The sequence below is a fragment of the Lepidothrix coronata genome, unplaced genomic scaffold, assembly GCF_001604755.1.
Source record: "Lepidothrix coronata isolate B3197 unplaced genomic scaffold, Lepidothrix_coronata-1.0 Scaffold54, whole genome shotgun sequence".
In the NCBI taxonomy this organism is placed as follows: Eukaryota; Metazoa; Chordata; class Aves; order Passeriformes; family Pipridae; genus Lepidothrix; species Lepidothrix coronata.
In genome coordinates, this window is record NW_016690234.1 from 1881279 (window position 1) to 1908448 (window position 27170).

The 27170-nt window shown below is 57.9% G+C and overlaps 2 protein-coding genes across 3 annotated transcripts in view; one reads left to right on the plus strand and one right to left on the minus strand.

The window, feature by feature from the left end:
- Nucleotides 1-22710, plus strand: part of WWP2 (WW domain containing E3 ubiquitin protein ligase 2) — a 34393-nt gene extending 11683 nt beyond the window's left edge. Inside the window, exons 7-24 of one of the 2 annotated variants that reach the window (XM_017816248.1) lie at nucleotides 2677-2888; nucleotides 5241-5457; nucleotides 9777-9866; nucleotides 10767-10941; nucleotides 13837-13891; nucleotides 15601-15682; nucleotides 15996-16124; nucleotides 16222-16300; nucleotides 16440-16511; nucleotides 16605-16693; nucleotides 17747-17906; nucleotides 18885-19018; nucleotides 19135-19275; nucleotides 19808-19928; nucleotides 20220-20324; nucleotides 20470-20566; nucleotides 21387-21459; nucleotides 21655-21924. In XM_017816248.1, coding sequence (XP_017671737.1) covers nucleotides 2677-2888; nucleotides 5241-5457; nucleotides 9777-9866; nucleotides 10767-10941; nucleotides 13837-13891; nucleotides 15601-15682; nucleotides 15996-16124; nucleotides 16222-16300; nucleotides 16440-16511; nucleotides 16605-16693; nucleotides 17747-17906; nucleotides 18885-19018; nucleotides 19135-19275; nucleotides 19808-19928; nucleotides 20220-20324; nucleotides 20470-20566; nucleotides 21387-21459; nucleotides 21655-21754 — 2131 coding nt within the window. In that variant the 3' untranslated portion in view covers nucleotides 21755-21924. Of the gene's footprint in view, nucleotides 1-2676; nucleotides 2889-5240; nucleotides 5458-9776; nucleotides 9867-10766; nucleotides 10942-13836; nucleotides 13892-15600; nucleotides 15683-15995; nucleotides 16125-16221; nucleotides 16301-16439; nucleotides 16512-16604; nucleotides 16694-17746; nucleotides 17907-18884; nucleotides 19019-19134; nucleotides 19276-19807; nucleotides 19929-20219; nucleotides 20325-20469; nucleotides 20567-21386; nucleotides 21460-21654 lie in introns of both variants that reach the window. The other variant, XM_017816247.1, reaches the window with a different exon arrangement.
- Nucleotides 22711-23590: 880 nt separating this feature from the next.
- PSMD7 (proteasome 26S subunit, non-ATPase 7) lies at nucleotides 23591-27170 on the minus strand. Its single transcript, XM_017816250.1, has 7 exons — nucleotides 26991-27170; nucleotides 26290-26381; nucleotides 25922-26014; nucleotides 25332-25429; nucleotides 24983-25063; nucleotides 24293-24384; nucleotides 23591-24076 (listed from the first exon to the last, which is right to left on the minus strand). Exons 1-7 carry the CDS (start codon nucleotides 27062-27064, stop codon nucleotides 23638-23640), a joined length of 969 nt encoding a protein of 322 aa, XP_017671739.1. The 5' UTR covers nucleotides 27065-27170; the 3' UTR covers nucleotides 23591-23637.

The following is a 27170-nucleotide window of genomic DNA, read 5'->3' on the forward strand; positions in this document are numbered from 1 at the left end:
CCACAGACCTCTGTGGAGGGAAAAACCAGAGCCCAGGGGCCCTTAGCTGAGGGCTGGGGCCGTGGGTGCCACGAGCCCTGTTTGTCTTGTGGAAGCCCTGGCACAGGTTGCCCAGAGAAGCTGTGGGTGCCCCATCCCTGGAATATCCAAGGCCAGGTTGGATGGGGCTTGGAGCAACAGGATAGTGGAAGGTGTCCCTGCCCATGGCAGGGGGTGGAATGAGATGGGCTTTAAGGTCCCTTCCCACCCAAACCATTCCATGATTCTCTCATTTGGGTGCTGGTCTCCTCCCCTCTTGGCAGGGACAGGGGGAATTTCTCATCTCTGTATTTTTGGGAGCTGAACTCCCATTGATCACATGGCACTGGGGCTTTCCTGCCCTGACCTCCCACAGCCAGTGCTGGCTCTCTGTGCTCTGCCCTTCCTCTTCTTCAGTCACAGTTTGGGGGCTGATGTGCTGAGTGAGACCAAGACATGCTGCCACCTCTGCTGGCATCTCATGCTGGGACCTTCTGGCCACCTCAGCTGGAGAAACTGGCCATTCCTGTGTTACATGACCAGGGTCTGTGTTGGCCACTGTCGTGTGGGGGCTCTGCCTTGGCAGAAGTGGGAGAGCCGAATGGTTGATGTCACCTGGATGATCCCATGTTCCTCTTTGGCACCGTCTGCCCTGGTCCAGGTTAGGGTTGGGGCAGCCACCTGAGGTCCCCAGTTGATGGGGTACAATGGGGTCTTGTTCCCCCTGGGAGAGGGGCTGCCCCACGCACACCTCACTCCGTCCCACCATCTGTTTCCGTCTGTGCCTTGCCTGATTTTCTCCCCGCTCCTATTTTAGGCGCACATTCCCATCCCGCCGTGCTCCGTGGCCTGGGTTTGTTTCCAGTGTCTATTAAAAGACAATGCCCAGATGGGAGCACTCGTGGGAGGGCTGGGCTGGGCGGCGGGCTGGCTAATTCAGGCTGGTAACCCTGTGCCTCCGCCTGGCAGCCTGGAAACATCCTGTTTTGGTTTCTAAAAACTGCCTGGGCAGCTCTGAGCTCATCTGTGCTGGAAGGGCAGGGACCAGATCTGTCCCGTGCGGAGGGGGCTGCTCCTGGTGGGACTGGCTGGTGCCACCTGCCCACTGCCCTCTGGCCATGGCTCTGGGGCCTATGCTGCCTCTGGCCTCGCCATGGGGTGACTGTGGGGAGGGGGTGACTGTGGGGAGGGGTCCCAGCCAGCTTTCGGGAGGCATGTGATGTCAGGATGCCCCGCTGAGGTGGCAGTGAGGGGCCACCTTTACCTCCTGACCAGGGAAGAGGAGCCTGTTCTGCCCCTGCAGATGCTGCACGTCCCCAGGTGCTGGTGGGCAAAGCAAACTCCCAGCACGGAGCCGTGTCCGAGGGTAGCCAGGATTTCCGGGGCGAGCTCATGGTCTGAGGAGCCTCTTGAGGAGCCCCTGGGTGGGGCTGCCCTCCTGGGAGTCCGTGGCTGGTCGAAGGGGTCACAACAGCTCTGTTCTGCCCTGTGGCTCTTATCTGATCTATTTTCAACAACCATCTCCTGCTTTCCCATGTCTCCTCCTGATCCCAGTCCTGCCATGAGCTGCTCCCCAAGGAGAGAGGCTTTGGAATAAGTGGGAGGAACCAAGGGCTTGCTGGAGCTGGCGAGGGTGGCATGACTGATCTGTGCCCTGTTGCTGCCAAGCTGCTGTCCCCTCCCAGCGCCAGCCCTGACACTTGGGGACAGTTTGTGGGTTTTGCCCTTTTAAGGGTAGATTTTGGCTGGGGCAAACTGACGTCCTGATCCCTGCAGTCCTCACTCTCCATGGTTGCTGCCCTGGCTGCCAGCCTGGGTGGAGGTACCTGGGCTCTGCCTCTGCCCTGCCCCTGGATTTGGAAAGGCAGCATCCCCCCCCTCCATCCTGTCTCCCTGCTCACTCACAGTAACAAATTCCTAAGGTGAAACTGAGCTTTTTTGGGAAGCCTCTGTGCTGCCTTGGGGACCCAGGGTGGTCTGAGGGGGAGTTTGCCAGGGGAGCTGCAGGTCCTCTGCCCACAGAGGTTGGGCTGCTCTGGCCATGGGGACATGGAGGCAGGTGAGCTCCACTGTGACACAGAGACCCCCAAGAGATGGAGCAGCTGCACCTGAGCCAGTCACAGCCTGTGCTGTGATTTCAGCTTCCATCTTTCCCAGCTGCTTGTTCCCTCCTTTTCCGGGGGCCACGGCTGTCTTGGCAGCAGCAAACACTTGCACCTTCCTCACCTGTTTCTGTGCAAGGCTTGGAGCGAGGTGGGAGGCACCAGTGAGGATCCCCTCTGTGGTGCAGGAGGTGGGGCTGCCATGAGATCTCCCCTGGGATCTGCAGGGGTGCACGGAGCAAGCTGCCAGGAGCCACGGTGTCTCAGGGCTGTGAGCTGGTGACTGGCCATGAGTGCCCAGGGCTGTTCCTTGGCATGTGAGGTGGCCACCTGCGAACAAAAGCAAGGGGTTGTCACTCAGGTGACTCCTCCGTGGGACTCTGCCACTGGCGGGTTTGAGCAAGCAGCATGAAGCTCGGGGCAGTGCCCTGAGTGGAGGCATGTGGCTGCATCCGCCCGTTCCCAGGGATGGAATTGGCACAAGACTGAGGCAAAAAGACAGGAGTGGGGTTTTCCATGTGATGTCTCTCACCTCCCATGTTCTTTTCCCTCGCAGGACGCACCGACACGCGGCCGGAGTGGCCAGGGGAAACGCAGGGAGTGGAGAGCAAAGTCCCAGCGCCAGGAGCCGGCACCGGCAGCAGGCCAAGAGCACACAGCATGCCAGCATGGCCAACGGCACAGCCAATGGCACGGCCAACGGCACAGCCAACGGCACTGCCAATGGCACAGCCAACACCATGGCCAACGGAGCAGTCAACAGCACAGGTGAGCCAACGCTCAGGGAGGTGGGGACCAGAGCTCAGGGATATTTATGGTGGAGAAAATCCATTTCCGCTGAGATGATGGATCTTGTAGTGCCTAGGAATGTCCTCCCTGTGAGTCGATTGATTTTTTATTTTATTGCTTCTACTGCTGATAAGCCACACAGCTCCGCAGAGCTCTCTCGTAGGATCGGTGCTGCCTGTCAGGAATGATTCCTGTGGCTCCACTCTGGAGCCACCAGCTCCAGGTGTTTAAAAGGATACTGGGACAGCAGCATCACTGACGCCACAATGAGGAGGACAGTTGTCACTGCTGAGTGGCCTCTTTTCAGGGTTCAGCTGAATTTCCCATCAGCCTTAAGTGAAGATCTGAAGTGAGAGGAGCAGCTGCCTGTGGAGCATCAGCAAAGGCACAAACCCACCTCTCAAAGGGGGCTGGTTCTTGCATCAGAGAGTACATTTGGAAAGGTTTCTCTTGTGTTTTCTTGGGTTTGTCCACAAAGCCCTGAATCCCTTGTGGAGCAGGACTGGGGCCTGCTGAGTGCCTGACTACAAAGTCACGTGTGACTGATCTGTTTTCCTTCTCTAGCTTTCATGGAGCATCTCTCACTCCTCCGCACTGAGTTTGCTTTTGTGGGAGATCTGGAAGGAAAAGCAGAGTGTTTCATTTAGGAGAGAAGGAAATGTTTTGTTTAACCCAGAAGGAAGTTGGGGGTTTTTTACATTTCATTGGGAAGACCTGTAACAATGCAATTTCAATTTTGCCAAAGCTCATTTTTGCCAAAGGCCAGCCCTCCCGAGTCTCCTCACTCTGTGGACACTCCCTCAGCCTGGGGACAGGATTTTGTTCCCAAGTACAACTTGGCTTCTTGGCTTTGGTTTGTTTAAAGCACGTTTTACTGGCCCAACCACAGCCTCCCCAGTGGCTTTATGACTGTGCTGTCCTTGTTGGTGTTTACCGCTCACACCCTCTGTGCCTCCCACAAATCCTGTCAGTGATGACTTGAGGATGGGGAGAGGAGTGTTTTGGATGGCTGGGATTAGTGTTGGACACCCTGGAGTGCCTCTACAAACTATCCTCTTGCCCTTCAGTTTGGTACATTTTGGTGACGTTGCCATGTTTTTCGAGCAGGCTGTTGCAAGAACGTCCCTGTTACATTTGTCACTCTCAGCTGTAATTTCAATAAAAGGAGATTATTCCCAGGCGTGTTTTCCCCACAGTCACGTTGTTCAGCCCTTGCTGTGTTCCCCCTGGAGCCCTTCCTTATCAGGTGAACTTTGGATCACCTTTTCCCTGCTTTGTCCAGGACTGTGATCAAAGCAACCATGGCATACTCAGCTGGGTCATCCTGTAGGTCCTCTTTGGAGACTGGCACGGCAAAACTGCCCTTTCCCAGGCTTGCTCGACATAAGGGGCAGTCAGGGACCTCCTCAGCTGGCTGCCACAGGACTCTGGTGGAAGTTGCTGCTGACCTGAAAATCTTCCTCACCCTCAGTGCTGCCTGAGGGCACCTTCAACTGCTGCTGTGTCCCAGGATCCCTCTGGTGCTGGAGGATGTTGTCCTGCCACCTTCCAGCTGCCAAGCAGAGTCCTGAGCACTCTGCCTCTTCTCCAGAGTGTCTGTAGCTCTTCAGTCTCCCATCTGTGGTAGTTCATACTGGTTTTTCCTATGATACTAAATATTTGGGCTTCCCTTATGGTTTTGTCCATTTCTCAGCTCTAAATCATGGAGCTCTGTCTGCATCCCATACTTTGTTCCCTGTTTCTGGGTTGTTTTTAAAACTTTTGCTTTGCCACTCCAGCCAGGATGTCTTGTAGCAAAGGTTCTGCTCAGCTGGGCTGCCAGGTCTCAGGGTTTTGGGTATCTAATAAGTATTCCTCAAACAAATTCCCTTTCATTTTTTTGCTTAGCATTTTCCTCCTCCTCATTTTTCTTTGTAGTTTTCCTTTGCTCTGTCTCTTCCCCTTCCCTTTTTCAAAAGTTCACTGGAATCCAGCAACATTTAGCTCTTTCCAGTGCTGTTGACTTGCTGAGCCCAGGTTTCATTCTGCCTCGGGGGAGATGCTGCACCCACAGTTTCGGAGGTCCTGCTCATTCCCTGATTTCCCATCAGGGATGCAGCGTGTTTCAAGTGGCTGAAGAGAAACTGAGCACAAAAAAGTACCCTCTGCTTTTGTCTCAAGATAGAGGCAGTGGTTCCCAGAGGGATCCGGATCACACAGGTGCTGCCTCTGCTGCAGGCTGGGAGCACTGTGAGTCCCATGCTTAGGTTGTCACCCAAGCTCTGCTCCCGGGAGGATTGGCCAGATCCCATCCCCTCCTGGGTGCTGACCCCCTGCTCTCTGCCCTTCCAGTGAACGGGGACGCTGTGAGTGCCGTGGACATTGAAGAGGACAGGCCAGCAGCGGGGGCGAATGCTCCGGCCCCAGCGGTGTCCGGCACGACCGACGGCCCCACCGCTCCTGCCCCTCCTGCCCTGCCAGGCTCTGGAGAGGCCGAGGAGGCAGCGTCCGGCCCCAGTGCCCCCCCGGCCCGGGCAGCAGTGCCCGCCCTGGATGCTCTGCCCCCTGGGTAAGCTCTGCTTTCTGCCTGAGACTTCTTCGTGGTGGGTTCCTGTGGCCCTTGGGGAGGGAGGCAGGGCCCTGGAGGTGGGGACAGGAAGAAACTGGGACACTGCTGTGGCCTGGAAGGAGAGGCTGTTTGAGGGAGGGAAGTGCTGCCTTGGGAGCTGGTAGGAATGCTGGTGCTCAGTGGAGCAGGGGTGACCTGGGGCACCTGTGGGGATCCCTGTGCCCTGCTCACCTGGCACAGCCTGTGCCCCCTGCTCTGCCCATCTGCTCAGGATTGGCTGCCATGGATCCTCTGGACCAGGGGCTAGGCTGTGCCGGCAGAGGTTTGGGGCAGTAAAGAGTGGATGGCAGCGCAGTGCCAAGCAGCCTCTCAGCATCCATGCAGAGCTCTCTGCTCTCCTGGGACTGCTGAAGGGATCAGGCAGAGGAAAACACACAGGAGAGCAAGTGTGGATTTCCAGGGAGCTCCCACTGAGCAGAAGGGCACGGACATGCTCAGGGCATTGGCCACTGCTGGGGGCAGATGGGCAGGACCCTCCAGTAGCAGTGCCCGTTCTCCCTGGTGCGGATGCTCCTCCTCCTCCTCCTCCTCGGGCTATGGAGAAGGGGCTGGAGAAGACCGGGGCTGGAGGAGAGTAGGAAGGGGCTGAGCAATGCCCGTGGATGTGCTGGCTGTGGGGGTGGCTGGGCTCAGCCCCCTCTGTGTTGCAGCTGGGTCGTTCTCCCCTTGTATCAAACACCTTGAATTCTGGGCGGGGGTGAAATGGGCTGTGTTTGGGATGAAGGGAGCTGTTTATTTTCCCTTGGCTGAGGCGATGCCTGAAAGGTCAGGGCCTGCTCGCGTGTCAGTCACAGGTAATTAGGGTTAACGGCTCAGTGTGCCTTTATGCCGGGTGTGTGAGGGGTTCTGTTCTCCTGGCCTGGGCGCTTCCTGTTTCCAGGCAGCTGGAAAAGTCCAGTGCTCTCAAAAAGGCCTTTATTCCAGGCAGAGCTTATGCCCCTTTCTGCTCCTACCAGGTAGACTGAAGGGCTCCTTTTCCCCACCTGGGGTTGGAAACAGGCTGTTTCTTTCCTGGGGCGGAGGAGCCTGGAGATATCTCATGATTCAGGGTTCTGAAGGCTCGGGAGGCTGCAGGCACTGCTTTCTAAGACATGCCAGGCTGGATTTGCCTGGTCCAACCAGGTATAAGGGTGGCCCTGTCCTCCCCACCACTGTCTCCCTGTGGAGCTCACAGACCAGAGAACTATGTGTGTTGGAGCAGGGAGGAGGATAAAGCTGTTGTGCTTTGGAAGACAGATGGAGAGGAATGGTAGAGGAGTAGTGAGCCATCCTCCAGGCTGAGCTCCCAGAATTTGGATATCTGGAGACACCTTTGATTAGTGCTTTCTGTGCCAGTCCCTCCCTTCCTGGCAGTGGGATCTGTAGGGGGAAGAGGGTAGCCGCTCTCTGGCATGTGCTGTGTTTGTGCCATGCTGGGCTGGCTTGGGCAGCACTCACCTGCTTGGGATCAAGGTCTTCCCAGGTAAAGGAGAGCGGAGAGTTGATTTGCTAAATTGGGATTGCACAACACACTGTGTCCTGGGGGTGGTGTAAAGGAGCTTCTGGGGCTCTCTTGAGCCCTGATCTACGGCGGCTGGTTTTTGCTTGGCTCACCACACCAGGGAATTACTTTGACTGGTGGTTTGGGGCCCTGAGTGGGAGATGGGGATGCAGAATAGCCCCTCGCTGGCCCATCTCTGCTGGGATGTCTGTGAGGGAACACTGCAGAGCCCGTGAGCTTCTGCTCTACCACTCGCAGGAGCAACATTCCCTGCAGAGCTGCCAGTCATTCCAGGCATGGCATCCCTCCTGCTTGCCCTGCCTCATTCTCCACGTGCCTCCTTTCATCCCTGGGAGTGTGGGGAGCACTCGCTTCAGCCTGTGTTCTGGGCTGTGACAGACGGAGGCAGAGCGTTGGGTTCATGTGGGGATTCGGAGCAATTTGCTCTGCTCAGATCTCTGGGCACATCTGCACCAGGTGTGGTGGCTCAAAGGCATCCCTCACACAACTGAGAGTCTGTTCTAGGGGCTGGAGGGTGCTGGAAGGAGTTCTGAGTAATTCCAGCCCCAACAGTGCCCAAAACCTCCTTCACATGCTCCAGGCAGAGCGTTCCCTTGTGAAGCCAGGAGCATGTGGAGCCGGCACAGTGGCCGCAGTGCCCGAGGCCTTGGGCGCAGGGTCCCGGCTCTCACTTGGGGTTTCTGAGTGGATCGATAACAAAATGGGGCAGGGAGACATAAGAGCCCCTGGCTCCTGCATCTGGATCCTATCAGGGATGATCCTGCACAGGGACAGCCGGCCAGGAGGGGGGTGTGTGCATGGCGCTGTCTCGCCCGCACAAAGAGGTGCATTATGTTGCCTGGCAGGAGCCACAGGGCTGTGGTTTCTTACATAAGGAGGGCGTTTTGTTTGGACTGCCGATTTGTCTCAGCTCTGCCACTTCCCAGTGCCCATGGCTCCCTGCATCCATGGCCATCATGAGCCTGTGGGTAGCTGGAGGGGAGCTGCTGGGGGCCATCGTGTCAGACGCTTCATGCTTGCCGTGTGTGCACGTGGGGAGAGCTGTCACTATCCAGTGCTCCCAAAACCATGGATCTCCTTTGCTGGTGGCCATGTGGAGCTGGGCAGGGTGGTCTGAGTGAGGATGGGATGTCCCCAGTGTCCCCATCTCCCAGGCTGTTGCTATGTGTCAGCAGTGACTGCGGTTCATCACTGATGGCAGGGACTGCTGCCCACAGGGTGAGCCAGCCCTCAGCAGATTTACTTTGCAGATCACCAGGGAGCTGCTGGTGAGGAGCCTGTGAGCTCATCAGTGTTTGTACAGTGTGACACAGGGGCAGAGGATGTCAGTCAGTAACTGCCACCACCAGCAGCTCTCCCAAATCCCGTGTGGCTCTTGGCAGTCATGAGGGCACCCAGAGGGGTATCTGAGGGATCCAGAAACCTGGAGGAATCGTCATCATGGGATTTCTGGTCTCTACAGCCACGGGAATGGTATGTGGGGGCTTGAGAGCCTCTTGTCATAAAGGACTTCTTCCACATCCCTGCCTTCTCCCTGAAGATGCCCAGGGACCTTCCACCATCCATCTCATGGGGTGGACACACTTGTGTCTTAGGACATCCCAGCTGTGCTGGTTTTCTCTTAGGGATTTCAGTCTTGTTTTACCTGTCCTGGTGCTTTTAGTGATCAGGAAATCTGGGCAGCGTTAGGCTTGGCAGCCCCTCACCCTCAAAGGTGCATGGGCACAAGAGGTCCTGCCTTGGGCTCTCCATCATGGATACCCACTGGTGCCCTAGATCTGTTCCAGGGAGAAGGCCCAGTGCTGCTGGCTGATAGCAACACCTGCAGGAGTTACCTGGCCTCTGCAGAGGCTGGGATGATGGTGACCTGTGTTGCAGCAGGTGTGTGGCTGTGGCTGAGGTCACTATTTGATGTCCCCTGGGAGGTGTGAGGGTGAGCCAGGATGGGGCATCAGTGCCTGGAGCAGCTCCTTCCCCAGGGCTGCCTGCTCTCTGCCACTCTGGGCTGGCTTCCTTGCTGTCACAACAGAAGCTGGTGTAGTAATTTGCTTGAGCTTTTTGTGATGATTAGAGACAGAAGACTGAATGGGTAGGGAGGCCTGTGGGAGCAGGAGTGTGACAGGAGAACACTTTATCTGTCAGCAGCTGCTGGCTTGCCTCCCTCTGCTGCAGGATAAAAGCTGACAGGAAAGCACAGGCTCCACGGAGCTTTTACCTTTTCCAGGGTAAATTCATGAATAAATTCAGACAGAGAATGGTCCTAGTGTGGCCCAGAAAAGCCAGGCTCCCTGTCACACAGGCTGTCCTCAGGGGCCATCCCGACTTGAGTGTGGTGGCCATGTGGTGTGTTTGAGCCGTGGCTGTCAGCAGTGAGCCTTGGGGCTGCCAGGGAGAGAACCCAGCCCCAGCCCAAACTCAAAGGCTTCCCTGTAAAGACATATTAGGAGAAACCCAACAAAAACTACATCAAAAACGCAGGGTGTAAAACTGACCCTGTATGAATTCTTACGCTGACCTTTCTGGGGGAAATGAGGAATTTCTGCTCCAAGTTTTGTGTGTTCCAGAGGGCAGAGTGCTACAGCCCCTCTCCCATAGTCTCCATCTAGCAAGGCCAGCAGCTGCCATGCAGACCTGTCAAATAAAGTTTGGAACACTGAGAATGTGAGAAGGGGGGCTCACTGACCCACCAGGTGCAGCTCTCTGGATGTTCTTGGTTCTAGCAAGGATCATCTGCCTCAGGATTGTGTTTTTGTTGCAGGTGGGAACAGCGGGAGCTGCCAAATGGTAGAGTCTACTATGTAGACCACAACAACAAGACCACGACGTGGGAGAGACCTCTTCCTCCCGGGTAAGGGGCGTGGGGGCAGCTGGCACCTCAGACACTGATCTGACTTGCAGCTCCTGGTGAGCAAACGGGCACCTCAGAGTGCCTGAACCTGAAGCTGGACCCTGGGCTCTCTGAGGGCTCTCTGGGAGTTCTCAGCCACATTGGGGTCTGCTTGTGCTTGAGGAGACGATGCTGCTGAGCTCCATGAGACCTGCTCTGCAGAACTCTTATAGATGAGGGGCCAGCTTCCCCTGCAGGAGTGTCTTCAGGTCACAGCCTTGAGGCCATTTGCTTTCCAGAAGTTTGTGGAATTCTCACCTTTTTTTGTCCCTAGAAGCAGAGAACTCAGTATGAACTGCTGTTGTTCTCTAGACTGAGTTTGTGCAGGGCTGGAGTGACCCAGGTGTGACAGGTGAAAGGGAAACACAAACCCACCCATGTCCTCCCCAGGAGCCTCTGGTTCCTGTGGGCACGCACTGTCTGCAGCCAGGCTGTGATCTCTGATCCTACCACAGCCTCAAATCCGTGTGGGGTTAAAAGAGGGAGGCTGTTACCTGGAGAGGTGGGTTTGGGAGTAGCCCAGGTGTGCTCCTTCCCTCCTGCCAGGTCTCCAAACCAGTGCCTTGCCTCCGTCACAGGTCGGCTGTCCTGGAGGAATGCTCATGACATCCTGGTGGGAGCTCTGCTTGTGCCTGAGCATCCTGTCAGGCTTCATGTGCCCTTGCAGGAGCTGCTTCAACAGTTACCAGTCCTTTATATTTCCTTTTGGTGGATCTTTGTCCAAAAGAGTCTCTTCAGCTGTGAAACTGGGGGTTATGCTGGAGCTGGGCACGGAGCCCTCGTATTGGAGGGTGTCTTAGTCCACAGGGTCTGCCTGGCTGTCTGAGGACACACAGTGACAGGTTCCTTGGGTGCTTCCAGGTGGGAGAAACGTGTGGATCCTCGAGGCAGGTATTACTACGTGGACCACAACACCCGGACCACCACGTGGCAGCGCCCCACAGCCGAGTATGTCAGGAACTACGAGCAGTGGCAGTCGCAGCGGAACCAGCTCCAGGGGGCCATGCAGCAGTTCAGCCAGAGGTTCCTGTACCAGGTGAGAGCTGGGGGTGGTGAGGTCTCACTTGGCTCTCCCGCTGGTCTCACCTGGGCTGGCCTAGAAGCCATGGAGCATGGGGAGGCCCTTGCTGGGCTGTGTGGGGTCTGTGGACTCAGCAAGCTCAGTGGAGCAGCACTTGGATGGGAGCCCACAAGCTCCTCAGCTCCCTGCAGAGACTGTGGGGGAGTGACTTTCTTTTTATAAACCAGCTTGCGCAGCCCTGAAGGGTGGTGGGAGGTGTCCTCAGCAGCCTGTCCCTGGTGTCCCTCCAGTGTCAGTGTGGCCAGGCACAGGCTTTCTTCCATGGCTCCCATCAGGCAAGCCTTGCTGCTGACCTGTGAGGCAGGTGTGTGCTGTGGGAGCTGAGCGAGTGTGGGAATCTGGTCTGTAGAAGGAAGGGAGGCTCTGAGGACTGAGCTCGTCCCTCCCTGGGTCTCCATCGGGCTCAGGGCAGCATGGCTGGGTCCTGGGGGCAGCAGTATTTGCAGGCCCAGGGTACAAGTGCTGACACTGTGAGGGGCTGCAGGATCCAGGGACCAGAGAATGCAGGGAATGAGCTGGACTTGGCCAGCTCCCTCCTGCTTCCTCTGCCACTGCCCCTTGTTCCTACTTGGGGCTGAATATCTGCGTTTCCTTGCTCAGGGAATAGTCTCTTAACCATTCTGCTCCTGGGCAGGGACCGCTCTTGTCCTGGCTGTGCCTTTGCTGCGGAGCTGGGCTCTGGCTGCAGGGATGATCAGCACCTCTGCTGAGCTGAGCAGTGCTGGTGGCTGTGGGCTGCAGGATGAGCACTGCTTGGGAAAGGGCCAGGCTGGAATATTCCTGCTCCCTGGAGTGGTGATCCAGCCTGCACTGTGATGAAAGGAGGCAAGGAGGGCAGGTGGGCAAAGCAGAGGGACCAACCTCTCATCAATACTTAGCTGCTCAGAGAAAGCCAGGAGTCCCAGCTGGAACTAGAGTGAGCTCAGGGCTCCAGGAGGAGCTCTCTGGGAGGGAGTGCAGGCAGTGCAAAGTCCATTCTGCATGAGACACAACCAGGGCCGCTCCTGGGGCTGTGGGAGCTGCTCAGCCCCTCTCCTCCCCCTGCCTGTCCCTCCCTGGGTGCCTCACCAGCCCTTCCAAGCCTTACAGCGGGAGCTGGACCCCCATGACTGCTGCCTCTGCCTGCCCACGCTCCCCACACTCAGTTCACAGGACCTCAGTGGAGGTGGGGGCTGTGGGAGGGGGTTCCACCGTGGCCAGAGGGGCTCCAGGGCTGTCACTCGCTCCCTGCCAGCACCAGCCTTGGAGCTGCTCCAGCGTTGAGTGACGCCCTGGCTGGGCTCTGTGGAGCGCTGAGGGAGGGACTCAAGCTCCAAATTTAGCCTGATGAAACGATTGTACTTTTTGTTTCAAGCTCTCTTGCCAGCAGTGATGGCTCCTGCTCTGCCTCCTGCCTTGCAGGGGCTTTCTGTTTCACTTGCCCCCCTGTGCCCCCTTTGCCAGAGAGGATGGTGGGGAGGTGAGGAGCAGTGAGGCAGAGCCTCGGGAAGGCACAGTTTGGGGGGCTGGGGTGCAGCCAGGGACCACTGGCCCAGCAGGCACCCCTGTGCCACATCCCTCGCACGAAAGGGTCTCTGGCATGGAGGCCCAGGTTGTTCCCCAGGAATGTGGGGAGCTGCAGGAGCTGCCCAGAGCTCTGTCCTGTTAGTTTTAATTAGCTATTTTTAGGTCCCAATGAGGTGGTACCTCTGGACGTGACTCGGCTGCGCGTGTGGGCAGCCTGTCCCAGCAGGGAGGGAGCAGACTCTGCCCCAAAACCGAAGTCTGCCAGCTGTGCCAGGCAGTGCCTTCTGCCCCCAGTCCTGGCACATGGGGTTGGGTATGAGACACACAGCTTGGAGGGGCACACGCTGCACCAGCGCCGTCCCTGATGTGCCCCAGGATATCCCTGGGGTCCTGGGCTGCCATGGGGTGCCCCGAGTTTTGGTGTCTCTCTTGGAGTGGGGTTTGTCCCTGTTTTCAGGCGGGAGGGCCGGGTCTGGCTGCGGGTGGCATTCCCTGAGCCCAGGCCGACTCCGATCCATCCTGGTGCGGTGGGTTGGGACACGGCCCCCCTCCAGCAGCTGGGTTTTGGGAGGTGAAAATGCCTTTTGGGTAATGATACGTTTCTTATTTAACCATTAAAAGTACTTTCAGGCCTCCTGCTCTCCTGAGCCCCCACTGTGGGGCTGTGCCTCCATCCCCGGGGACCCCAGCGGAGCTGGGGCCGGGGGCCTGGCACCCACCGAGGCAGGACGCCGGGACACCCCCCGGGAGGGTCTGGGTGCGGCCGCCGGCCCTGCCCGGCCCAGGGCAGGAGAAAGAGGCTTTGTGCGGGGCTGCGGGGGCGGGGGGCGCGGGGCCGCCCGTGTGCGCGGGATGAATGCGGGCTCAGTGCATCCCGCACCCCGCGCCCGGCCCGCGCTTGGAGGAGGGGGCCGCCATCCCGCCAGGAAGCGCGGGGCGTGGACAGCGCTTGTGGGAATGATTTCATTGGAAAGGCCTGCGATATTTTTTCCCCTCTTGTGTGTGGTTCTTGGAGGAGGCTGGAGGTGTATCTGGAGGGGACGGCGGGAGCTGAGCAGCCGCGCACATCTGGACCCCTCCGGGCCGTCCCGCTGCCCTCGGCGGGCACAGCCCCTGCCCCGACGCCCCTTGGCTGCCCCAGCCCTGCTTGGTTTGGGCTTTTTTTTTTTTTTTTCCTTTTTTAGCCCCCCTTGAATGTGCAAGTTTTTTTTAGTTCCCTGGGAGCTGAGGGCCAAGGGGAGGTGAGTGGGAGCGAGGCTGGCCAGCTCGCCTCAGCATTCTACTCTTCCCAGCCTCCCTGCCCGGGGTTTTATTCCGTGTTTTTGCCTTCTCTGTTAACTCTAGTCCTCCGGCGCCCCATCTGACAATGATCCTCTCGGGCCGCTTCCTCCTGGCTGGGGTAAGTACTGAGCTGCCTCACCTGCCTGGCCCCAGTGAGGACACTCGGATGGGGACGCTCCGATGGGGACACTCGGATCACTCCTGCGGGAGCACGGTGCTGTCAGCGCTCCCTCGCTCCCATCCCTGGTGCGGTTGGGAAGGGTGGTTGGGAACCAGCGCTCCCTGTGCTCGGCTGCACGTGGGGCTGAGTCTGCCTGTGATTAGCACAGTCTCTGATTTGAAATCCAGCTTTTTTCCCCCTTTTTTCCCCTTTTCCTGGAGGAGTTCCCAGCCTCTCTCAGCTGCTGAATGCAGAAGTGCTTGTGATTGTTCTTTGGATGGTGGGAGAGGTTTAGGATCCAGCTCCTTGTCCCCAGACAGGCAGGGATCCATCCTGCTGCTGTGCTGTTTCCTGGGATGCTCTGCCCTGGTCTGTAGCAGGGCTGGGAGCTGGCAGGAGCTGGGCTGGCTGTTCCCCCATGGCCCAAACATTGTGTGCCAGGACATTTAGAAATGTCCCTGTGCCACCTCCAGGGCAGAGAGACCCCCTTCATGGCGAGAGCATCCCTGGAGAGGGCAGGCTGGGATGCTCATGGGTGCAGCTGGGCTGTGCTGTGCCAGGGAGGGCAGTAGAGGGGTTAAAACTGTGGGAACTTGGAGCAGGACAGAGGGGCCCACCCTGCTCAGGGGGTCCCCAAGGGCAGGGTCTCCATGGGGGTGGTGCTGGAGCCCTTGCTGGGTTTCCCACCTCCCATCAGCGAGGAGAAGGGACCCATCCCAGTGTCAGCTGGACAGGCTGCATGGGGCTGAGCACCCTGGGGTGGGAGTCCCTGGAATGGATGGAGTCCCTGGGATGGATGAGGTCCATGGGGTCAGTGGGTTCCCCAGGATGGATGCAGTCCTGGTCATTGTACGTGAGGTCTGCCAGAGCCACAGTCTGGGGTGATACAGAGCGAGGGGGTGGTGGTGGCTGGAAGGTGACAGGGAGGTGACAGGAGTGTGCGTGCAGCGTGTCCCTGCTGTCATGGAGCGGGGCCGAGCTGTGGGAGTGACGCAGCACCTGAAGGAGGAGGTGTGGGGAACGCAGTGGTGGGGAGGCTGTGAGTGTGTGTAGGGGGTGGTGTGGGCAGGTGGGATGAAGGGCTGCAGGCGTGGGTGCAGGATCACCACTGGGCCAGGGCATGTGGTGCCCAGCCACGACTGAGAGGCTTTCACCATTCCAAGTGTGCAAATAGTGCTGGAAGTGTTGGGAAGGGGTGCCTGGGGAAGCGTGTGAGGGTGCAGATACAGAGGGGCTGGTGTGTGGGGAGCTGTTTTGTGCCTGTGTGCAGCACAAGAAGAGGGCGTGTGTGTTCACACACGTATGCAGCGCACAAGCCAGGCACCAGCAGCAGGGCCATGCAGGGAGTTTGGGAAAGCACCTGTGGATCCACATGGAAGGATGCTGGTGCGTGTCCGAGGAGGTTGCATGTGCCACCAAGGTGTGTGGCACACACACCCCCTGTGCCAGCCTGGCATCCCATTGGGAGAGCTGGCCTCTGCCCTGGCACCTCCTGCACACTGGCATTCCTGGAGTGAGGCAGCTTGGGCATGTGGAAGGAATGTAGGGTTTATCCTGCCTTTTCCAAGTGAGCTGGGGAGGTGAGATAGGGGAGCTGACAAACGTCCTCTGAAGGGGATGGCTGTTCCTGGGACTCCAGCTGATGCTTCCTCTCCCTTTTCTCCTAGAGAAGAGACAGGACAATGGACGAGTGTATTACGTGAACCACAACACCCGGACCACACAGTGGGAAGACCCTCGCACGCAGGGGTAGGAGCTGTGGGGGGAGTGGGGAGGGAGCGCGTGGTTTTGGAAGATGAGGTTCTCCAGGGACCTGGCCCAGGCCTCAACTGAGGCCACGTCTCCCACAGATGGGGGGTGAGGCCCTACCAGTGCCCTGGCCATGGCCAGAGTGCTGCCCAGGCAGGGCTCCTCTCTTGGGGTGCAGGCCAGTGCCAATCCCATGCCATGAATCCCTCCTTTTGCCTGGCATGGTGCTGCTGGCTGCATCTGGTCCTCAAGAGCTGCAGTTCAGGGGGGAGATACTTGAGGGTCTGCCTGCTGACCCCTTCCTTGCCAACAGTATGATCCAGGAGCCGCCACTGCCGCCCGGGTGGGAGATGAAGTACACGAATGAGAGCGTGCGGTACTTCGTGGACCACAACACCCGCACCACCACCTTCAAGGACCCGCGCCCGGGCTTTGAGTCTGGGTAAGCCCCACTCAGGGGGACTGGGGACCACACTGGGCTCTGACATGAGGGTGCTCAGGGCAGGGGGTGCTGACTGTGGCCTGTGCTGGTTTTGCAGGAGCAAGCATGGCGGCTCACCAGGGGCGTATGACCGGAGCTTTCGCTGGAAGTACCACCAGTTCCGCTTCCTCTGCCACGTGAGTGCAGTACCTGGAGGATCCGGCGGCTGCAGGGTTGGGTGGGTCGTGGTGGGTGCCCTGAGCCCGTGGGTAGGTGTGGGCGAGGAGAGCCGCTGTGCCAGCCTCACACAGCCTTGTGCCTCTGCCTTGCCTGCAGTCAAACGCGCTGCCCAGCCATGTGAAGATCAGCGTGTCCCGACAGACACTCTTCGAGGACTCCTTCCAGCAGGTGAGGAGGTGCTGGGGCTGCAGAGCTGGTCAGGTGTGGGGCTGGCCCTGGCCTTGGGCCCAGCTGTGGTGACACTGCCCTGCTCGTCCCCAGATCATGAACATGAAGCCGTACGACCTGCGGCGCCGGCTGTACATCATCATGCGCGGGGAGGAGGGCCTGGACTACGGTGGCATTGCCAGGTGAGCGCCGGTGTGCCAGGCCGTGGAGCTGTACCCTGCCTGTGCCATGAGTCCACGAGGGCAGTGCAGGCACAGGGCAGCTGCACTTGGGATCCCAGCCCACAGGCAGAGGAGTTTAGGGGTGTTCAAGTGGGAAACTGAGTTTTTGGAATGGCAGAACACTCTGAAAGCATCACACCAGCCTGTCCCTGGCACTGAGAGCCCTGGGGGACCTGTCTGAAGTCTCCTGCTTTCCACACAGGCTGCAGGTGTGGGGGTGATGGGTTGAGTGGCCTTTTCTCCCCACAGCCAACATGTCTTGGTGTTCCCAGGACAGTCGGTGTGTGCCAGGGCAGACAGGCTGTGACGTGGTTGTTGCAGCCCCACTGCTGCCCCTGGGATGGTGTTACCATAGGGCATGGGCTGTGCCTCGGCTAGAGGCGGGACCTGTGTCCCCATGAGCCCTCTCCGACTCACTCCCTCGCACTGGGCTGGTGTTTCCCCTGCCCCGCTCCCCCCGCTGTCCTTGGTGTGGTGCTGCCCCCGGCTCTGGTGCAGGGGCTCCTGCTCTCCACTCTCTCCGTGTCCTGCCAGTGGTTTTACCCTATGGTAGGTTACGTCATGCTGTTCTACCACAGGGTAGAACCACGGACGGGATGCCGGGGCTGCCTCTGCATCCAAGGATTCCTGAATCCCTGCACGGCCGGGGGAGCAAAGCCAGGACTGTCATGCTGCTCTGAGCTTGGCATGGGTTTCCTGGGGCAGCCTGTGTGGGACACTCAGTGCACAGCAGGGTGTGTGTGTGTATGTGTGTAACAGTCTGGGTGGGATGGAGCATATGGTACTGCCCTGATGCTCTGAATGGGGCTTCTGGCAAAGTGGTGTCTCCTGAAACACTTCACAAGCCCTGCACAGCACCCAGGGCAGGGGATACCCTTGCCCAGTCACACCAGGGCCCAATGCCTGCCCCAGCACCCTGAGGAGGTGGGCACTGGTATGTGCAGGTGTGTGCAGGGGCACACGCTGTCCCCTCCCCAAGCCGCCTGTCACCGCATTCCCCTTGTCTCATCCCAGGGAATGGTTCTTCCTCCTGTCCCACGAGGTGCTCAACCCCATGTACTGCCTCTTCGAGTATGCAGGCAAGAACAACTACTGCCTGCAGATCAACCCAGCCTCCTCCATCAACCCCGACCACCTCACCTACTTCCGCTTCATCGGCCGCTTCATCGCCATGGTGAGCGCCTGGGGGTGGCACTGGGGGGGTTCTATGTCCCCCCCATGGAGCAGGGACTGGGCAGGGGACAGGGGTGGGCAGCAAGGTGAGGGACAGCTCCATGTGCCAGGTCTGTGCTGGGCTCAGCAGTGTTGCCTTCCATGAGCCCTTTCTCACCCAGGTGTAGGTCTGCGGGAAATGGGCCTTTGAGGGGCTGCTGTGGGGTGATGCAATTTAAATCCAGGGAATGACTGTGGGGCCTGGAGACCTGGTTTCCCAGGGTCTGTGTGGCGGGAATGGATGGCTCCAGGTCTTTGGCTGCCACCCCAGGTGCTGTCGGGTCTGCAGCTCAAGGGACTATTTTTAGCCCCAGCAGTGTGAGATTTTCCAGCTGCCCAAGCTCCAGAGCAGCTCCTCCCATTTGTCTCGGATTCCCCAAGGCCAACCAAGTGCCATGGTTTGCCCAGCCCTGGGCTGCCAGGGGGGCTCTCAGGGTCCCTGAGCCCAGGGAAGGGTCCCTGGCCCTCAGCCCTGCGGGGTGTGTGTGGAGGCGGCTCCGGCCCCGCTGTCCTGCCCTGCCCTGCCCCGCCTCGCAGGACACCAATAAAACCCCAGACTATTACTCACCGCTGGGCCGTTCTAGACAAGCGTCTGCATTATTTTTGGCTGCCTTTGCCTCGGGGCTCCTGGAAGCCAGGGATTCAGGGAAGCCGCAGCACAGCTCTGTTTAAACAAGTACTCAATAGAGCTGTGAGTGGAGAGGGAGATGGGGTGGAATTCGCGGTGTGGGGGAGAGGGGCTGTGAGACCACCTGCCCCAGGCAGCGCTGCTGGGGGCAGGCCACTCCTCCCCACTGTGTGTGCCAGCTGGGAGCGAGGGCACAGCTCAGAACGGGGGAATGGTTCCCTTTGGCCCCGTGGCTGCCCCAGGATGGAGCGTTGTCTCGCCCCACAAGTCCTTCCTGGGGTCCCCATGACCCCGTGTCACCCCCTGCCCCAGGCTCTGTATCACGGGAAGTTCATCGACACCGGCTTCACACTGCCTTTCTACAAGAGGATGCTCAACAAGCGGCCAACGCTGAAGGACCTGGAGTCCATCGACCCCGAGTTCTACAACTCCATTGTCTGGACCAAGTGAGTGCCCTGTGCTCCCTCCTGTCCCGCTGTGGGCAGGCAAAGCTCTCCCCATGGCTCCTCACTGCTGTTGCCAGTGCCTCTGTCAGAAACCACATCCCCATGTCCCTGCACAGGGAGAACAGCCTGGAGGAGTGCGGCCTGGAGCTGTACTTCATCCAGGACATGGAGATCCTGGGCAAGGTGACCACCCATGAGCTGAAGGAGGGTGGTGAGAGCATCCGGGTGACAGAGGAGAACAAGGAGGAGTACATCATGTGAGTGGCCAGCTCGAGGGTCCCGCTGGGTGCCCACCCCTGCCAGCTGCAGGAGTGGGAACGTGGGGCTTGGGACGTGGCCGCTTCCCTGGGCTACGTGGCCTGTGACAAGTCCGGGCTGGTGCTGTTGGCTGGGCTCCGCTGCGGTCTGGATTGCTGTGGGCTGGGTAGCTGCCAGGACTTTCAGGAAAGAGGAGAGGGGAGAGAGGGCGAGGCTGCTCTGCTGTCCCATGGCTGCTCACCCTTCCTGCCTGGGGTCTGCCTGGGACTGCCAGGGCCAGGCGCGGGCCAGGGCATGTGTTTTGCACCCCTGGACCTCCCAGAGGTGCTGGGCTGTGCTCGGGGCTGATGCTGCTTGGGGGCAGAGAGAGAAACCCACCAGTGGCAATTGAGGGCGGCCCTGGTGATTTGAGGAAGATCCTCTCCCCTTCCCCATGTTCCTGGGGCCCTCCCTGTGGGTGGGAGGGAAGGTGGGGGTTACCTGTGCCGTGCCAGCAGTGCTGGCTCTGTGCCCATTCCCCTGCTTTCCCAGGCTGCTGACTGACTGGAGGTTCACAAGGGGCGTGGAGGAGCAAACCAAGGCATTCTTAGATGGCTTCAACGAGGTGGTGCCGCTGGAGTGGCTGCGGTACTTCGACGAGAAGGAGCTGGAGGTGAGCTGGCACCTGGGATGGGGACGTGGACATAGAATGGCACACGGTGACTCTGCTCACACCCCGTGCCTGTTGGCTCTGCTGACGGGGGAACAGCCCCAGGTGTTGGGTCTGCGGGTGGTTCCTTGGGTCCATTAGCAAGAAAATGTCTCGTTGGAGGTGAGGAATTTCTCCCAGACACCTCAGTGCTGGTGCCTGTGCTGGGTGAAGCCCAGCACTGGAGGGGTCAGTGCTCAAAGCTTGGGTGCAGGGCCCCATGTGCATCCACTGCTGACTGTCCTTTGTCCCCAGCTGATGCTGTGTGGGATGCAGGAGATCGACATGAACGACTGGCAGAAGAATACCATCTACAGGCACTACACCAAGAACAGCAAACAGATCCAGTGGTTCTGGCAGGTCAGTTCCACCACCAGCATGGTCTGAGCTTGGCTGAGGGCACGGGGTGTCTGTGGCAGGAGCTGTGCTGCAGGACAGAGCCCCAGGCTGGGCTGTGGGCTCAGAGATCACAGGGATTCCCCTCACCTGCCATGTGCTGTCATAGGTGGTTAAAGAGATGGACAATGAGAAGAGGATCCGGCTGCTGCAGTTTGTGACGGGGACCTGCCGCCTGCCTGTCGGGGGCTTCGCGGAGCTCATCGGTGCGTTTGGGGTCTCAGCCTGGGTGGGGGGTCCTGGGGAGGGACCGGGCTGTCCCTGTCCCCAGCACAGAGCATATGGCAGCATGTGGGCAGTGAAGCAGCTCCAAGGCCTGAGTGCAGTGATCCAACCTGGTGTTGTGCCATTCCCAGATACATTCCTTGGCTGTGACTGGTGCTGCCATGGTTAACTTTGTCAGGCTGGTTTGTAATCTCATTCTGAATGAGATTGGATTTCTGATTTAATTTTGATTCTCGTGTGACAAAACCTCTTTCCCAGAAAACCACAGTATGGCATTATTCCACTCTCATCCTCTAATTTGCTGCTTTTTGGGGCCTGTACCAGCCTTTCCCTGACTTTCTTGGCATGTGTGTTCAGCTCACCAGCTCACTTAACCCACTCGGTTATTCTTGCTGGAATATTAGCTTTTTCCACCCCCTTGGCACCTCTCCAGGATTCCCAATCTGTTAAAAAGCCACCTCGGTGACTCAGACTTCCTGAGCCAGGTCCTTTAAAAGTCTCGGGTAGACAGACACAATCCTGAGAGTGTACAGATAAATAGGTTTGAGCACTTACTATGAAACCACGGTGCTCAGAGGTGGTGCTGCTGCCCATCTGTGCTGTGAATCTGCATTTTGCTTTCTCCTTTGGTTTTTGTACGTCCTCTCTGCAAACAGCCAGTGGTTTTATGGATTTATGCCCCGTGTGTCTCTGGGATCTCAGGGATGTAATGGTGGATCTGCTGGCTGACAGTGCGTGGGAGGGGATTTCTTTTTCAGCTCCTGGTCGTTTGATGAGCTTTGCTGTGCTTGCCATTAACAGGCAGCAATGGGCCCCAGAAATTCTGCATTGATAAAGTTGGCAAAGAGACGTGGCTGCCACGGAGCCACACGTGGTAAGTCACTGCCCCTTGGCCTGGCAGGAGCATGCAGGGACACGGCTCTGCGGGGCTGCACAGGTCCCTGGGTGCTCCCCATCCCATGGGATGTAGCTCCCGTTCTTGGCCGTGCCTTTCACTGCACTGGAAGGACCCTGCCATGGGGAGGGGGCTCGGGATCATGGCCCCTGACAGCCCCTGCTCTGTCCCCAGCTTCAACCGCCTGGATCTCCCTCCCTACAAGAGCTACGAACAGCTGAAGGAGAAGCTGCTTTACGCCATCGAGGAGACAGAAGGATTTGGACAGGAGTGATGGAGCTTTGGTGCTTTCCCGGGGTGGGAGGGCCCCGAAGCGCTGCCGGCCGGCGCCGCAGAGCCCAGGCCGAGCCCTCTCCTGCAGACACTGTTGCTCTTGTTCCCGGGCAAGATCTGCACTGACACAGCCCTGGGGGAAGCGGGGCTGTGTTTCCCTCCCTAAGGAAATCCGAGGTGTGATGGAGAGGTGGATGCAAGCGCTCGGCTCCTGAGGGGCACGGGCTGGTACAGAGGGGACAGGGCAAAGGTTGGGCCCTGGGGGGCAGCACAGGGGGCACAGAGGCTCCCCGGGCCCCCCTCACAGACACCGTTTCGTGAGATCTGCTTTTGGCACAGGCTTTTGTTCTCCCCTTATGTTTTCTGCCTTTTCATGGCATTTCAATAGCTGCAGGTGAGAGGGGAAAATGGCTCTCGGACTGACTTTTGGGCCCTATCTTGCACCCAACAAAAGTAACAGGGACTCCCCAAGTTGATGCTTCAGGGGGTCTTTGTACCACCTGAGCACCAGGAGGGTCCCTTCCCACACCAGAGCCAGGGCCTGGCTGTTCATATCCGTGACGTGTCCCATTTGCAGCCCACAGCCCCTGTGCAGTTGTATTTAAGTGATGTGGTTTCTGCTCGGAGCTGGTGCTCCACAGCAGCCTCGGGGGCTCTGCTGGCCTTTGCTCTGATCGTGGGTTCTGCCCAAACTCCCTGTTCCCTCTGTCGCTGGCTGGGCTGGTGGCAGGAGCTCGTGGAGCTGCAGCGAGGGCAGGACCACCGGAATGTTACCTCTGCCACCACCCCTTCCCTGTGTGCACGGGGAGGGGACAGACCTGGTACGCTGGTGTCCCTCGCATCTGGGAGCCTGTGAAGATGGGACATGGCACCAGCTCCAGGCTGGAAACCGGCCAGTTCCGCACAGCACCGCCTGCTCCGCCGCGGCTTCGTGTGCAATAAACCATCAGCAGCTGCCGAGGTGTGCGAGTCCCACATCTGGGGGTGTCCTGTGTCTGTGTGTGTGCTGGATCCGTGTGTGCACGTGTCCTGGGTTTGTGCGTGTCCTGGATCTGCGTGTGTGTGTCCCAGGTCTGTCTGTGTGTCCCAAGTCCCTGTGTGTGTGCGCGTGTGTGTGTCCTGGGTTTGTGCATGTCCTGGATCTCTGTGTGTGTCCCACATCCATGTGTGTGTCCCAGGGCCGTGTGTCACACGGAAGGTCTGTGCAGGGCCAGGGCCATGATGGGTGCCTGGAGCGCAGCACCAGGGTCACGAATCCTGTGGATTCTGTCTGTGTGTTGCTTTGTCAGCACTGACAGCCCAGGTACCTCCCAAGCTCACAGCACCTGCACCCCTGGAAGCTGCTCAGCCCTGGCCAAGGGGTGACAGGGCCACCAGTGTTGTCCCCACCGAGCTCCGGAGCAGCTGGGGCAGCGTTGAGAGTGCAGGGCCACCCAGGCAGGGAGCACAGCCAGGGCCTTGCTGGCACAGAGAGGTGACAGCAGGATGTGCCCCTGTGCCACACCCACAGGGGCCTTGGGCACAGAAGAGCCAGTTAAACACAGGGATGTCTGTGGTGCATGAACTTGGGCTAATGGCGATGGATTAGTCCTAGAACATGGAGATGTGTGCACTGAGAGCAAACCATGGGTGTGAGCCGAGAGCAAAAAGCCCCTGAGGATGCACTGGGGGAAAGAAAAGTGCTAAAAGTATAATCAAATCAAATAAAAACCCTCCCCCAGGCTTCCCCCTGTCCCTGCCCAGGTGGGAGCTGCCCTGCCAGGTGAGGAGAGACAGAGCCAGTACCAGCAGAGAGCAGAGTGCTGAGCAAGCACAAAACACCCCAGCACTGAGGGACTTAGTTTACAAGTTTTTTTAATTTACAAATAAAAAAACCTACACCTTTTACTTTTTCTCCTTTTTCTCTTCTTTCTTGCCATCGCTCTTCTCCTTGTCCTTCTCCTTTTCATCTTTCCTCTCCTTTTTACTTTCTTCCTTTTCCTGTCCTTCCTTCTTCTCTGCATCCCTGTTGGCAATCTTGTTGTTGATGAGGTTGTGCAGGGCTACGACGGAGCGGATGAGTGAGGCCAGGTACACCACCACCATCTGGTCGTTGGTCTTCAGGTAGAAGGCCTTGACAAACTCCTGCAGGTTCACGTCCGGGAGCAGGTTGAACACGTCCTGGAGGTGGTAGATGATCTGGTGGTTGATGGGCAGTTTGCCCATGGCTACTTTCTCTAGGTAGCTCCTGATGTCCAGAAGCTTGGAGTTCAGTCCCTTCAAGCCATGGACCTGGTTTGTGATCCGCTGGGACAGCGTTCCCACCGTGGTGTCCTTGATGTCCCTAGAACCCAGAGAGAATCAGGATTAGAACCTCCCCTTGCATGTGGGCACAGTCCCTTGAGAGCTTTCCAGCTCAGAGTACTGTGAGCACAGCAGAGAGAGGACAGGAATGAACCTCCCAGAACTGTGTTTAACAATCTCCATGTTTTTCCAGCCCCAGGAAGCTGGATGGAGCAGGGCACTACAGTGCAGGGCTCCCTCACACCTCCACACTCACCGTAGCAGATGTTCCACCCCAACTTCCTCAGCCTCCTCTGCTCCAATCTCGCTGGTCACGTGCTCAAAGGTCTTGGAGGTCGGGGTGCCATCCTGCCAGGAGACACATCATTGAACATGGAATTTTAGCCAGAGCACGAGGGATTGTACTAATGAAACCAGCAAAGTAGTTCCAGACAGGCCACAAGGAATCTGAGGAATGGCTCTAGTTGGAGTTTCCTTGATTTCATCAGTGTCACCCACTGTCCCAGCAATTTCTCGTGCTCTGGATAATTTCCAATTACTGCATTTTGCTGGTCTGTGCCTGGGTGGGACAAATGGAAATTCTCACTAAATATCACAATTACTTCTCTCTTCCCTGATCCAACCTCATTGCATTTTGGGGGAGCAGCTTCTGCTCCACAGCAAAGGCCTCAGAAAGGCAAAAAGACCCTATTTTTTTATATACATCCAGAATTAATTTATATTAAACAATTACAGCTGACTCACTGCGGGGTGGTGTTTGTCTGCACAGGGCTGCAAGTGATGAGTTGGTGTTGCTCAAGCCTGACCCACCTCCTCAGCACTGGCAGGTGCAGAATGGGCACACCTGGACACACCTGAGCACACATGCAGGCAAACAACACCTACAAGTGACATCCTAAAAGTGCTCCCATCTGTGACTCTCTTATTTTACATGGTAAATACTCACATCATGAACTTCTTCCACAGAGATATAGGCTTCTGTGGGCAGCCCCAGGTCCTTTGGCTTCACGTCAATGATCACCAGCACCTGAGGGAGAGAGCAAATGCTTTGGAAAAACGGATTTCAGTCAAAGAGTAGAGAAAAAATACCCGAGTCAGCACTTCCCTCCTCAGCACTGGCATGGGGCTGCTCACTTGGGCACCGAGACAAGACTTTGAGTCCAAAGACTCTTGATCCCACTTCCACAATCACTTCACAGCCACCATGTTGTGTCACCACAAGGGTGGGGGGAAAGGGTTCCCAGATGCCCCTTTTAGGGTAAGAGAAAAACAACCCCAAAGCAGGTCCCACTTACAGAGTTGGGGCAGTATCTCTTCATCAGTTCATTGATGGCGATGTCATTCTTGTGCAGTTTCGGGCCTGTGTGGTACCACCCCACAATTCTTTCTCTAGCTGAGCAAAAGCAGAAAAGGATTAAAAATCAGAACTGTGGGGAGACCCCAGCAGAGAGATTTGGATCAGCAAATCGAGGGTGAAAGTCTGATCTGTGTAAAGAGGGGGAAATTAATTACAAGGCACTGGCTTGGCCAGAGACCAAGAGCTCCCCAATTGCACTCACTGCCCACACCTATAACTTCACTCTAGGCTCCTGAACTCAGCTGGATATTTAACTTTATTAATTAATATTATTGATTTTATACCTATCAGGATCTGACAGCTTGGACTTCTGAGATGCAAGCCCCCATCCCTGGAAGTGTTCAAAAACATGTGGATGTGGCACTTGGGGACATGGTTTAGTGATGAACACGGTGCTGGTGCTGGGCTGGCGGTTGGACTGGGTGATCTTAATGACTCTGTGATTTTATGATCAATATGAATTCACTTTTCCATAGTCCCAAAAGTTTTTTGGAGCATATCCCAGACTGCCAGAAGAGCTCAACTCACCATTAACCTTCTTAAACATTCCATACATGTTCTCCAGATAGTCGTGGTCTAGGAACCAAACAGTATCATCCTTGTCATCCTCATCAAAAGGTACTGGGAATAAAACAAAACATCAGGATTTAAGAATCCGACTTCCAGAATGAATGTGTTTATTGAAATGTCGTGTTTTGGTTATTTTTGGCTGCCAGAAGAGAGCGGGATTTAATTGGGAGTGGTTTTGAAAGCCGTTTGTATTTGTTGTTGGATATGGGCTGATTTGTAGAGGGAGGAAACAATCTGTGCTCTGCCAGGGTGGCTCAAAAACTCCAACACAATCTACCTGCGAAAGAATTCAGTGGGTTTGGGAGGGGCAGGACGCCCAGACTCACCTGCAAAACTGTTGGACACATCCAGGATCTTTTTCTGCCATGATCCCAGCAGCACCCCGACCACTCGCTTCTGGTTTCCCACTTTTCCTATTCTAAATGGACAAAAGACTGTCAGTCCCTACCTCAAAAAGGCGAAGGAAGGAACGGGGCCTCGTGTGCGCAGGGTAAACAGCGAGTGTTGGGAGAGAAGGTGTTGTGGTTGTTTTACTGATGGTGTTTTGCAGACAGAAGAAGGAGTTTCGGTGCCCTCGGAACCGAACCCGGTCCCCCGGGGAGGGGAGGAGGGTCCGATGTCACTAACGGGGGTCGTGACCCCACACGGGGCTGTGAACAGCGACCGGCTCCTCATCCCGTGTCACTCTCACATCGCGGCTCGGCCACCGCCGGAGATTTGGGGCTTTTTTTCTGACATTAAAACCGCTCGGCACCGGCGCGAGGGAACGGAATTAGGCCCGAATTAGCCGGGGAGTCGGAGGCACCGGGTCTCCTCAGGGCCCTGGGTCCCTCCCGCTCCCCCGGCTCCCCTCCCGGCCCGGGATAGCCTTGGTTCGCCCGGCCCGGGGACCCCGACAGCCCTGTGTCCCCACATGCTCCCCCGGGTCCCCTCATGGTCCCGGGTCCCCTCACGGTCCTGCTCTCCCCGCTCCCCTCCCGGCCCGGCCGTGACTCAGCGCCGGGGCACCGCTCCCGCCCGGCAGCACCTGTTGAAGTGATCGACGACGCTGAGCAGCACCAGCGGGTGCACGACCACCCTGTCCACGGCCAGTTCCGGCATGGCTCCCGCTCCGCCGGCCCCGCTCGGCCCAACCCCGCACCAGGCCCGACCGCAACCCCGCGCCTTCAGCCCGCCCCCCGCGCCCAGCCTGCCCCGCGCGGGGCGG

Coding starts and splice junctions, on each gene's coding strand:
- PSMD7 (XM_017816250.1), bottom strand. CDS start 27,064: ATGCCGGAACTGGCCGTGGACAGGGTGGTCGTGCACCCGCTGGTGCTG. Junction 26,382..26,990: donor GTCGTCGATCACTTCAACAG/GTGCTGCCGGGC, acceptor TTGTCCATTTAG/AATAGGAAAAGTGGGAAACC. Junction 24,385..24,982: donor CTGTGGAAGAAGTTCATGAT/GTGAGTATTTAC, acceptor GTCTCCTGGCAG/GATGGCACCCCGACCTCCAA.